Source organism: Pterocles gutturalis, unplaced genomic scaffold (assembly GCF_000699245.1).
Source record: "Pterocles gutturalis isolate BGI_N339 unplaced genomic scaffold, ASM69924v1 scaffold27945, whole genome shotgun sequence".
Lineage (NCBI taxonomy): Eukaryota > Metazoa > Chordata > Aves > Pterocliformes > Pteroclidae > Pterocles > Pterocles gutturalis.
This window is the reverse complement of record NW_010139127.1, coordinates 26,813-40,583: the sequence shown is the minus strand read 5'-3', so window position 1 is coordinate 40,583 and position 13,771 is coordinate 26,813. Positions and strand designations below refer to the sequence as shown.

At 39.9% G+C, this 13,771-nt stretch overlaps 1 protein-coding gene across 1 annotated transcript in view; it reads right to left on the bottom strand.

Moving 5' to 3' along the window:
* Nucleotides 1-13,771, bottom strand: part of LOC104468959 (phosphatidylinositol 4-phosphate 5-kinase type-1 beta-like) — a gene marked incomplete at its 5' end in the record, with an annotated part of 37,406 nt that overhangs the window by 4,143 nt on the left and 19,492 nt on the right. The window contains one exon of the mRNA XM_010083261.1: nt 10,365-10,482. Within this exon, the coding sequence (XP_010081563.1) occupies nt 10,365-10,482 (118 nt within the window). The remainder of the gene's footprint in view (nt 1-10,364; nt 10,483-13,771) is intronic.

Below are 13,771 nucleotides of genomic sequence, written 5' to 3'. Positions count from 1 at the left end.
AGTGCTTGATTAGTTCCAATATGCGGACATAATATTTTAAGGATTACTCTCTCAGGCGAAAAATATATGTCTGTAAGTGAGGATGCCTGAATTCCTTTCTCATAGTCCCAGAATTCATGTTCAATCTACCGTGTTTTTTCCATCAGTATCTTCAGAGGAAATGGTGAAACAGAGAAACTGAAGCCTCCAGAAAGAGATCAACACATCAAAATTGAGGTATGCAGTAGAGTGAGATTGCACACTGTTTAGCTTGTTTATATCCTGCCTGGGAACTGCTCTAATTTCAGTCGCACTTTTTATTACCCCACAACAGCACACTGAACTACAACACTTCCCTGAACTACAGCATGATTAAAATTGAATAAAATATAATGAAAGACCGAGAAGCAAAGTATTTCTGAATGAAAAACAAACACCTCAGCTATGAGTTATGGTGAAAATACAATCCCTTAGCCAAAGTTGTGTCTGACTAGGATGCTTCATTTGATCAGAGCCAGGTGGGAATTTTCTTCTCTGAAAGAAGAGTTTATACTAGATAAGAGGGCTTAAGGTGCTAAACTGAAAATAGCTGAAGGGGTGACTATTTGCAAGAGAAAGTAGCTGCAAAGATGTGGAGTCAGACAGTAAACTGGCAGTCGGAAGGGTTTGAATAGGAACTAGGAAATGCTCAGAGAGACAGGCTTTAATACAGAACACTGGGAGTGAGAACAGAAGAAAAGAGGAAGAGCACTGAAGAGTAAGAGACAGTTTTGACTGTTTCTAAACAGGCATTTCATATACCAATATTTGTAAACCTGCTTATCTATCCATCTACAACAGCTTTGAGATACAAAATTAAACTCCAGCAATGTTGTAAAACTTCAAAATCCTATATTAAATTTGGCATTTGGACATAAACCACAACATAAGTCATTCTAAATGTAATAATGTTATCTACGCAATTTATCTGACATAAATCATAGCAACACTAACCAGACTCTAAATATGCTGGGCTTGGTCATCACTGCAGTTATTCCATGCTTTTATTTTACTGAAGCCCTAGCAACCCTTTGCAACTGTATCTTCAGTGCAATGACTTTTAAATAATATACAAATTTTGTGAGCCCTTCCTTCAACAACAGGAGGCAATGCTGTTATTTCCACGTAACAATTTCTGTACTACCTAAGAATCTTCCATTATAGTTAAATATACACAAGTATTCTTCAAGCAAAATAGTTCATTAATGAAATCCTATAGGCAGGGCATATATTTATTTATTTAAATCCTATGTGTCCCACCAGATGATTAAGATGTACAGCATCACAATGAAGCAAACTTCAAAGTTTGTTGCTGTGCTATTTACATGCATGTTCTTGTTCCACTGTAAGTGTAAAGGAAATCAAGCCTACTGGCAGTGAACCAATTAATGTAATTCTTAAGCCTTATCACTCTTATTTTACTGATACTGTAGTTTGTCAAAATAATATGTCAGCTACCTTTATAAGTCATTTCAGGGGTAGGCTGAGAAAACACAGTGGAGTAGTTCATAATTGCACATGTAGCCCTTTCAGGAACAGAAAACTCAATCACAGAATTTGGGACTTCACTGCAGAACAGAATGAACAAGCTGATTTTAAGTTATTCCTTACTTTCTAAGTGAAATTATGACTTTTAAGGTCCTTCATTTTAGGTCCCAGCCCTTACTAACACTGAACTAAGGTCTTCAGGCTCGGTTGCACTTGCTGATCTCTCTTAAGAAACTTTTGCAGGATTTGGCTCATATTTATCTACTCTGCTCTGATGAGACCACACCTGGAATACTGTGTCCAGCTCTAGAGGCCTCCGCACAGGAAGGACATGGACCTGTTGGAGTGGGTCCAGAGGAGGTCCACAAAAATGATCAAAGGCCTGGAACACCTTCCCTAAGAGGAGAGGCTGAACGAGTTGGGGTTGTTTAGCCTGGAGAAGACTCCAAGGAGACCTGGTTGCGGCCTTTCTATACCTAAAGAGGGCTTATAAGAAAGATGGGGATAAACTTTTTAACAGGACCTGTAGCAATAGGACAAGGGGTAATGATTTTAAACTAAAAGAGGAGAGGTTTAGTCTAGGTATTAGGAAGAAATATTTTACGCTTAAAGTGGTGAAACACTGGAACAGGTTGCCCAGGGAGGTGGTAGATGCCTCTTCCCTGGAAACATTCAAGGTCATGTTGGATGGCGCTCTGGGCAACCTGATCTAGTGGAAGGTGTCCCTGCTTACTGCAGGGGGGTTGGACTAGATGACCTCCATGGTCCCTTCCAACTCAAACTATTCTATAGTTTGATTCAATTATTCTATTTCCTACTAATCAGGTTCCATAGAACACAGTAGACTTCTGTGTTCAACAGCATTTGCTGACAATGTTTTTCTGCTTATATATCAGCTGATGCTGCCTGAACTGACACCAATAAATAGGGCTTCAGCACAATTTTAAAGAGACCAAGTTTATTTCCAGAGGAAGAAGGAAACACTGTTTTACTGTGTTGTTTTGTATATTTCTACACATTTCTACAAGTGCTAAATAGAAGGGTGTTACCTTTTCTGTTACTGGCTTATATACAAGTCTATCTCAGATGGCATCTGTTGCTTCTAAGTATCTGATCTGTCATTGTATTACCTATTCATAAAAGCAAGAACCTTTTAATGTTTTAACTCTCTGCAGAGAAACATTTCAAATTTCCAAGTACCTTATATATCTGCTTCTATCTTTCTGCAATCTTTAATTAAAAATTAAAATTATTTTAATAGAATATTCAGTAGTTGTTTCCTACTGTATGGTACTAGAATATTTGGAAATAGAGTGGCATATACTTACTGCTGAGTGCACATCATGGTTAGTCCTATTTTATTCATAAAACCTAGATTTCTTAATTATTATCTGTGTTAAAAGATTTAGAATAAAATAAACCAATGGAATTTTAAAGTAAACTTGGATTTGAGGGTATTCCTAACAGTGCTGCTTAGGGTGGCAGCTGCACAAAATGCTGGTTTGCTGAACCTGGTCTTTGTTCAGTACTGAGGAACTCTGGGCCCAGACAAGCCCTTCATTTGCAAACTCAACATATCTCTGTACCTGTGATCTGGAACAAAATTTCTTGCCATTACCAGGTAAATTCTCAATTTTGACATCAGCTGCACAGTGTGAGTCTGCATGGTGTTCCCTTAATGTAACACCTGAAAACCAATGCTCTTAACTGTAACAGGAATTTTTTTTTTTGCAATCTCTGCTGCACCCCGCCTTACTTGACTGTCTGAATTTGTACACAACACTGTTCAGCCAAATGACTTTTTTTTTTTTAACAGTAAGTTAGCACAATGTCCTTTTACTACAGTGTCTTTTTTTTCCACTCATGGGATCAAAAATTCATAGCTCTTAATTTACCAGAGAACTAAAATTTGTCCAAGAAGTTAGCATTTCAAAGCAGGAGCCAAAGACATGAAAGGATTACTGGAGTGACTGAAATTAAGCAAGGTAAGATATTTTTCATTATAATATCTGTTGGGTAAGACTACAGCAGCTTGCCTTGCAGTAGAAACACAGACAAGGATTATTAACTACAGGATTAAAGGAAAATCTGGGAATGCCGTTTAAAGCGGCATTTCCTCCTCATGCTTTCAAAGGTCAAAATGTATCTTGTAACCTTTTCAACAGGCTTAAATCAGCTAATGCAAACATCATTGATTTGCTTGATTTCTGAGACATACATTAGAAAACATTAACATTTCCCTTGTAGCCTGCATTTAATCATCCTCCTATAAAAATAAAACTGCCTTCTGCCTCAGCAGGAGTGAATCATACTGAAAACACACATCACTGATCCTTTAGTGTCGGACCTTCCCATCCAGAGGCTAACTGGTATTTCAGGGTCCACTGAAGGATACTGGGGGGCATTAGGAAGTAAAAGGTTAGTGCATAAAACAGTACATTATTCCTTTTTCTTTCACAAATACCTCAGCACACATACAGGGGTATATGTCATTAAGTTACAACTCACTTCCATAGCAATCTCAAAATAGTTAAGGGGGCATCAATACAGTGTGGGGACCAAGAAGGCAGGAGTAAGTAATTTCTCAATATGAGTTTGCCACTTAAGAAGTAACATGCACTTAGCCACAGTATCCAATTTCCTTGAAGCTGTCAGCTGTTGCATACCTAGGCACTGGAGGTATGTGCCACTACCTTGTCTTGATTATTGCATTTCGCGTTTGGATTTTTCTGTGTGCGGAGAAAGAATGCTTCTAGGACAAAAAGGCATCTATGATTCTCTCCACTTGAGACCTATTCTTCCAGACCCTTTGCTCAGGGGGATGAACACTGGGTGTTTGTATAACGTCCAGAGTTGAGTTTTATTTATTTGTTGATACTGATCAGTGGAATACACATATACTTACTGCAGTTTCCCAGACATAATAGTAATGAATGTTTTACAAGCCAAAAACTAAGGAGATCACCATCACACCTGAAACTCATAAGGACAGCTTTACAGAACGTATTACCTATGCCTCTCACTAGATTTTCAGAGCATTTCACCATCCACCGTAGAGGCGTCAAACTGTAAAAAAAGCACTTCACAGTGCTGAGCAGTGTTAGTGATAAACAAGGTTGTTATAGTATAAAACAAATTCAAAAGTTTTCAACAAGAAGTGGTCTCTCTGGTAAGTGGGGCCAAGAGAGCCACAGAACAGCCCATCGTGGAAGGGAACTTGAAACATCATCTGATCCAACCTTTTGTGGCAAAGGGAGCCTGGATGATTATCTAGCACAGTCCCATTGCATCTTGAAAACCTCCAGCAACAGGGACTCTACCACGGCCCTGGCGAGGTTGTTCCAGTAATTGATTGTTCTCACTGCAAAATTCTTTCCTTCTTATATCAAGATGAAACCTCTCCTGATGCAACTTGCACCCATTGCTCCTTGTGAAGAGAGAGCCTCCATCCTCTTTGTAGTCACCACATAAAGACTAGAAAACTGTGGTGAGGTCTCTCCTGAAACTTCTCTTCTACACGCAGAAAAGACCAAACTCCTTCAATCTTTCCTCATATGGCACGTTCTCCAGCTCTTTGATCATCTTCATGGCCCTCCTTTGGACCCTCTCCAGTGTGTCCATGTCTTTTTTTCAATTGTGGGGAACAGAACTGGACCCAGTATTCCAGGTGCGGCCTGACAAGTGCTGAGTAAAGTGGGATGATCACATCTCTGCTAATAATGCCCCTGTGGGTGAAACTCAGGATCCAATCTGTCTTGGTTGCTGCAGTCGTGTTGACTTGTGTTCAGCTTGTTGTCCACCAGGACCCCCAGGTCCTTCTCAGCAAGGTTGCTCCCAAGTGTCCCATCCCACTCGGTGAGTGAGGGCAGGGTTTGCTTTTGGATCTCTGTGTGGTAACCCGGAACACCCAGAACAATGCCGTGAGAGGTTCAATTAATTAATCAACAATTTTATTTAAAAAGATGTAAGCAATATAGTGGAATTACAAAAGATAAATGACATGGCAAAGAAAACTTACACGAGTACTGCCTCCTACTGACAACACTAAGACTTACAATGATGTGACAACTGCTATTGATGTAAAGACATCACAGTTACCTACAATACCAAAACTACAACAATATGACAACTAACAACCACTATCAAATAAACTTGCAATCACTTATTATCACTAAAAAGAAAAACTTGTCATTAGTTATCTATACTGAAAAAAATTGTAATGGTGTTACTCTTATGTGCCAGAAAAAGTTAGAGACAGGGAGAGACAGACAGATGCTTGAAGAGAAAAGGGAAAGGAAAATGAGAGAAGAGAGAAAGGAAAGTTTTCCTGAAAGATATTACCACCCTTGGATCCAGTGATGACCAAGGTCTTGGGAGTCCTCCTGTGGTGGGCACGCAACCTACCTATTGATTATTCATCTTTTATAGACAAAACTTCTCAGGTGTTCGCCTAACTTTCTTCACTTAGCATTAGAAGTGATGGAGGTGTCTCCTTAATTTGCATGGGAAGCAGTGAGAGTTGTCTTCTTAATTTGCATGGGAAGAATGATCTTTTTGCACATGTGTAAGGGGGGGAAGGGCAGCATTAACCCTTTCAACCAGTTGGGTCACTGGTTGTGCAGACCCTGTATTAGATTTACTTTGGCTGAACTTTCCTTGTTGGCACCTCAGAGGTGAGGGGGCGACCTTGTTGGCAGGGGATTGGAGCAAGGTTTGCTACTTGGTTGTAAGGGAGGCGACCTCGTTAGCAAGGGAGTAAGGCCATAAGTCCTTTGGTACATTGCACACTTTGTCTCATCAGTGAGGAGTAGGACTAGGGGTACAACTGCAGTCTTTTACAACTGAGATGTTTGAGACAAACCTTCACAAGGCCTTTGACAGACAATTGACTTTCATCACTTACTGGGGCTTTTAATAGGCAGTTTCAATCTTTTGTAACAACCAGCTTCTCTTTTCATTCCTTACACCTAGCCACACGGACTGTAGGTTGTGCCAGGCTCTTTGGTAATGTTGTCTCAGGCACAGGGCTTTGCACTTGTCTTTGTTGAACTTCATACGGTTCTGGCTAGCTGCTCGTCCAGCCTGTCCAGGTCTCTCTGAAGATGTCTGTCCCTTCTGATGTGTCCACCCCACCACCCAGTTTAGTGACATCAGCAAACCTGGTAAGGGAGCTGATGGTCCCATCATCCAGATCATTTCTGAAGATGTTGAACATTATGGGGCCCACTACTGATCCCTGGGGGACCCTGCTTGTGACAGGCTGCCAGCCTGAGTGAAACCATTGGTCACCCTCTGAGCAGGGCCTGTGAGACAATTTGCTGCCCATCTTGCAGACTACCCATCCAGTCTGTGTCTTGGTGCGTTGTCCAGCAGAAGGCTGTGGGCAACAGTGTCAAATTCTTTGCTGAAGTCCGGGTAAGCAACATGCACGGCTCTCTCCACGTTGACAGAAGATATTATTTTGTTGTAGAAGCTGATCAGATTAGTCTGGCATGATTTTCCTTTGGTAAATCCATGCTGGATTTTCCCAATCACCTGCAGCATTTGGTTTGTAATAGTTTCGAGGAAGACTCCTTCCACGACTTTTGCAGGGACTGAAGTAAGGCTAATGGGCCTGTAGTTTCCTGGGTCCTCTTTTGGGCCATTCTTGTAGATGGGTGTTAAATTTGCCCCCTTCCAGCCATCAGGGATGCCCCCTGATCTCCACAACTTTTCAGAGATAATAGACAGTGGCCTTGCAAATACATCAGCCACTTCTGCTAATGCCTTGGGGTGGACTTCCTCTGGGCCCAGGGATTTGTGTGGGTTGAGCCCTTGCAGAGGGCCACTACTGGTGGGTTGACACATGTGTTGTTGTAGCTGCTTGATCCTGTGAGCTGGGGTCTAGCTGCTCTGGTAAAGGTGAAGGAAAGAAGGTATTGAGAACCTCTGCCTTGTCAGCATTATTTGCAACTAGTTTTCCTGCCCTGTTTAGTAATGGGCTTACGTCTTCCCTCTGTTTCTGCTTACTGCTCACATATCTGAAGAACCCTTTCTTCTTCTTTACATCTTTGGTCAATTTCAGTTCTAGCTGAGCCTTAACGTGCCTGTCTGTGTTTCTGCATGCCCTAGCAAGGTTCTTATAGTCTTCAATGGGTATTTGGGCTGCCTTTCCATAGCTGGTGTGCTTCTTTTTTGCTTTCAAGCACATGCAAAAGCTCATTGTTAACCTGGGTCGTCTCTTGTTCTGCCTTCTTCCTTGCCCTTTGTAGGGGATGGACTGTTGTGCTTCCAGGAGGCTGTTCTTTTAAAACTCCCAGGACTCACAACCTTCTTTGCCCTCCATGCATGCTTCCACGGAATAACCCTGGAATCTGGGTTCTGAGCATATTGAAGTTGTTTCTTCTGAAGTCCATGGCCTTTGTTCTACTAGTGGTCTTCAGTGTGCTCAGCAGGATCTTAAACTCCACAATGTTGTGATCACTGTATCCAAGGCTATCATTGGTACCTATGTCATCAAATGAGTCTTTTCAGTTTGTGAGCAGTAAATCTAGCAATGTCCTGTTCCTGGTTGCCATGTCCAGCACCTGTAGCAGGAAGCAGTCCTCCTGCATTACAGGTATCTCATGGACAAGTAGTGCACTGCTGTGTTGTTCTACCAAGAAATATCAGGGTAATAGAAGTCACCCATGAGGACCAGGTTCTGTTGGCCCAAGACTTCCTTGAACAGCCAAAGTAAGGTTTCATCACCCTTGTCATCCTGGTTGCAAGGTCAGTAACAGATACCTAACATAAGATCCTCCTTGGTGTTGAACCATCTAATCTCCATCCAAAGTCATTTGACAGAACTTTTGTGGTCTCCATGGCTTACCTCCACACACCCAAATTTCTCTTTTTTTTATGAAGTGCAACTCCACCTCCTCTTCCTCCCTTCCTGTCTTTCCAACAGAGTTTGTAGCCATCAACTGTGGTTTTCCTACCAAGTTTCTCTGATTCCTATCACATCATAGATCTCAGTCTGGGCATGGAGCTCCAGTTCTTCTTTGCTGCCCAGGCTACAGACGTTGGTATACATGCACTTGAGGTGTTTGGACTTAGGGTTCTTGCCTTTGTAAAAGGCTGGGGAGCATTTCCCACTACTCTAGTAGGCATGCTTATCCACAGTGTTGCTTATAAATATTCAGGTGTCACAGCTCTGGATCTTAGCCCCCAATTTTGTTACTTTAAAGCAAAATTCACCAAGCTAGCCAATCTGCTAGCAAGGTTAGGCTGCATGGGATTACTCATTAGTCTATTTGCCATATGTGAATCCCTCTTTACAGATGATTCATGTCAACATCATATCAGCAACAAACCCAATTAACCTAAGTCCTACATGAATACACTGATTTAATGGGTACTTAAGGTCACAGTTACCAAAAACAATTCTGCATGTAATTGGCCACTGGTACTTGCTACTGTCTTGTTTCAGTGGAGGCAGAATAGACAACAACTCCGCTAAGCATGCTGGACTATTAAATTAGTAGCTGTTAAGTGGGTACTATACTCAAGTGTTGCTGGCTAATAAGAAGAAAAAAAAAAAATCAGCGGTATAGCCTAAAGAGAAACTGCATGGGGATTAGACACAAAACAGGTGACAAACAAGTTTCCTCTCGACATAAGGTAAGACACAAACATGTTTTATCTCAGCACAAGAAAAGTTCTTTCAGGATGAACAATCAATCACTGGAACAATCTCTGCAGGGATGTGGCAGAGTTCCCATCACTGGAGGTTTTCATGATGTGATGGGACAGGGTACTAGATAACCTCACTCAGGCTTCCCTTCCCAACCAAAAATTTGGACCAGATGACCTTTCACAGTCCCTTCTAACCTGGGCTGTTCTGTTATTCTATGATACCTGGATCTCTTAAGACAAAAATCAGGAAACACTAGAGATAAGAAAAAGAATGTGGTGAACTTTTTTTCTAAAAAGGAAACAACTATGCCTGTGTGAAACATTTATTAGAAGCCTAGTGAACAGACTTTCCTTTTTGACCTTTCTTCTGCAGTAAAATTTTTGACACAAAAGTTACAGATATTTCTTTATGAAAATAGAGCAAAAATATTACTATAATAATATCAGAATTGTTTAATTTGTGCTTTAGGAAAACGAACCTTTGTGAAAAAAAGCCAAGCCTAACATACCTCCCTCCTATAGTTATACTTAGATTTTCAAAACAGCCTAAAAGGGTTTCATGCACAAAACTTCACTCAATTGCAAGTAGAGTTGGGTGCCTACTGCCTTTACGTCTGTCAAACGTGAGCTGTAGATACCAAGATAATTTTTAAACCACAGGTGTTATTAAGACAACCAAAGAGGTTATCTTTCAGCAGTCAGATAAACTGCTCACTAGGAACCAAAGAAAAGATACATTTTAAAGCATATTCTAGCCACCACAACAGGACAACCCTTCACAGCAGAACACAGAGCTGCTGATGTACTTCATATTGAGTTCTGCTTCACTGTCTTCAAAGTCACTTATGTAAACACAGAACTTTCCTCTCTGAGAAAATTTAATTTCTACATTGCAGAATAGTCAACATGAAAAGGAAAGATTTTTTTTTTTTCCTATGGAAGACAAATAATAGGGAAAAAAACCCTATCATCAGAGAAAAACTGAAAGGCATTTTGGCATACTTCATTCTTAACACAATAGTTAATAGGCACATAGGTTCTTGAAGGATTTGCTTTGGCAAGGTACTTAAGCATATGTCTCATATAAGAAATACCTCAATGAACCTCTGGATCATGAACCTAAGCATCTATTTTAGTCATTGAGCCTCACTTAAAGGAATTACAGGGGAAGAAAGCCCATCAGAAACAGTTTGACAACTTACTAAGTAGACATCCAAAACTGAAGCATTATCATTTTCCATTTCCAGTGTGCTCTGTTCTGAAGTCAAACAGATGGCACTGTCTTCTAAAGTGAATGTTGAACTCGACGGCAACCCCCTTCTGCAAAGAGAAGGGAGACTACAGTCAACCAAAATACAAGTGACAGAGAGCTCAGTCATAGCTGAAAATTTTAAAATACGTTTCTCTCTTAAACATAAAAGCTTCAAATACTTGAAAAGATGCAATGCAAATGGACAATTACAGATGTTGATAATGGCAGGATAACCAGCAGCTCATATTTGACTAATGTACACAAACCACAGTTTCTACTTTTGCATTAATTAAAATTGTATCAGGAAGTAATACTGTTCGTGAATGCTAATATTTACTTAAAAAATAAAATGATGTCACAGTAAATGTGGTATAATTTCATTAATTTTGAAAGAAATGACACCCACATTATATGTGGTATAAATTTTAGCAGCATTTTTAAACTCAAAATAGCAAAAAAAGACTTGGTAATTAGGCACAGCAGCATCAGACTTTCTCATGCAGATACAGGATCACTTGCATCCAACAGATTAGAAGGGAAAGTGGGAGAATAAGAGCGTACTGTAATTAGTACAGCTCTCTGAGGAAGTGGTATTTACAGAGCAGGTACTTCATTCATAGATAAAATTTTTTGTTCTCTCTTATCCAGAAAGAACGTGAAACTGCAAATGCATCTTGTTTTGTTTTGTAAACACACTTGGAACCACAAATCTGAAACTCTCAAAGGTGTTTTAATGGAGTCAGGTGCCCAGTACCACCTGTCCTCACTAGCTGCCAGAAACTAATAGACTCCAGGCTGCCTTGACAACTCAACTGACAGTTCTGCAGAGATATATTTTAAAAGTTCTTATCTATTTATACACAAGGTGGAAAGCAAGCAATTCTGCATTTTAACTGGGTATGAGAACACAGTTACAGTCATCAGTCCAGAAATGACAAATTTTCCCCTCCCTTTGCAGTACTTTGTAGTTTAAGTAGGTTTCAAGAGGGTTGTAATTACAGAAAGGGCAGAGCTAGCATGCAAAGTAGAAAACAAATTCAAATGCTCAACAAAATAATGAATCACCAGTCACTCTCATGTTTTATTAGTAGTAAGTGCACAGGATTACATTTGCCACATTACAATGTTCCTTTTATTACACAGTGTATTAGGCATCTTTTCAAAAGCAAGACTATTTATTTTGTCTCAAGGGTGACACAACTCGCACTGACTTAGTAGCATTTTTCTCACACCCATTACTTGTTTCCTATTGAGCAACACTTCAGTCACATCAGTTTTCTGCCAATGCTTAATTTTACTGAAGGGGAGAGGGCAGAAGGAGGGTTAAAATGGGTTGTTGTCAAATGTTACACTATGTTTTATCATCTCCCACAAAATAAGCTCTGGCACGAAAGATACTACTCTTGGCAAAATGGGTGGAGCAGGGGGGAGAGTCACTTTTGCTTGCAGAGTTTTGATCTCCACTGTTGCACAGTTCAGGCTTCTGAATGTGCAAATGCCCATATATGAGAACCATGGGACATGAGATGAATGTGCAGTGAGCAGCTACTACTCTATAAAAATACACAAAGTCAGTGGTCAACCCTTCCTTTTGGAAAACAGCATTCTGCATCACTAACTGTGAAGCAAGTCGGGCAGGCTGTGGTGTATACCTGGCTTTCATTCCCGCATCAAGTTAAGTTTAAAAGCAAAAAAACCCACCTTTCATATATCTATTGGGCCACATCACTGCCACCTTTACTGCTGTTATTATTAACTTCTTTCACTCCCAGAAAACCTGTGGAACTTGTACTCAAGATAAGGTGAGGATCCTGCAATTCACACCAGAGGCATTTTATTTTATATCCTTCACGTATCAGAGGACTAAGACCTCGTCCTATTACTTCAGTTTAATTCACTGGCTTACTGTGACACCTACTTTTCTTCCTCTCTTATCTACTTTTCCATTAGAAGGCACTGCGCTTCTTTTGCTGTTAGTTTGTTAAATTATAATCTATGTTGCTTCACAGCCTGCTGTGGATAGCAAACAATAGCAATGTGAGTTCAGCACTCAGTCTTGGGATTGTTAAACTACTGGTTTTGCCTATAACACAGAACAAAGACAATGCCATTTCCCCTTTGGAGTGTTCCTCTGTTTTTTTCCTACACATTTCAGAAATAAACTATACAGTCAGGTAGCAAATGAGTGTTGAAACAAAACCAACATGTTAAGAGAAGTCAATGGGAAGCTGCTATAAATGTAACAATTTGGTTACTTAGTAGTTAACTTCCTAAAAAAGAGATTGAATATATAGAAACAAATTATATATAAAAGATATATATTAACATACAGAAAGAAAAGTGAGAGAAGGGGCAGAAGAAAGTACAAAGATATAGTAATCTTATATACAGAAAACCATCAGCAACTGCAGCCCCTTGAACAAAATCAGGCATCAAAGAAGAGAATGAAACAACACAGATGCCTGTCCTCCTTTTTTCTTACAATCAAAGACCTACAACTTATTTATAGATAGCAACCTCCTTGCTGCTGCAACTTTGACGCTGAGTAATTAGAAATAAACTCTGCAAGTAAGGAAGAATCATCTCGTGCATGAAGAATTGTTGATTAAAAGGAGTAGTGTAGGAAAACTGTTTCAAGACAGAGCTTTCTTTCATATACTGTATGTTCAATAACTGGAGGTTTTTCTCTGTTTAAAAGAACATGAACTGTCCAGTTTGGGAAGCTAATCTGTAATGTGTATAAAGTGGAAATTTCAAGTCACTGCCATGCTAATTTGCATCTGGGGCTCATGCTGGTGTCAGTATGAAAGCAACCCCTTTTACTTATGTGTAATAATGTAATAACACCTTCTGAGTTACAGCTGCTTGGTTAGAAATAATTTTCATGGCAGAATACTACAATCATTTTGTTTGTTGTACTTGCCTTGTAATGACAGCATGAAGAACATGCATCCCAGCTAAGTGACTATGAAATACATCAAGATACGCATAAGAACAAGATTTCCAATTTTCCTATGAAAAGGGGGAAAAGCAAGAAGCTTTTTTTAAGGTCTCATCCTGAGCATCAATGTGGATCCTATTTTAAGAAGCACTAAATATTTTGTATTTATGCTGAAGTGAGGAGAAAAGCCATACTTTGACCTTCTACATCAGCACACTTAAACACATTTAATCAAAAACCACGCTCAAATTGTCTTCCTCTTGAGTAGAAAATAAAAGAAAACCTTCATTTTCCAAAGTTCTTCTAAAATGCTCTCTTGGACATGAGATGCAAAAAAATCCTCACTCAAATTAGCCCAAGAAGTTACAGATAGTTAGGGACTGCTACTTGCGAATATGAAAAATGGGATGTTGGGC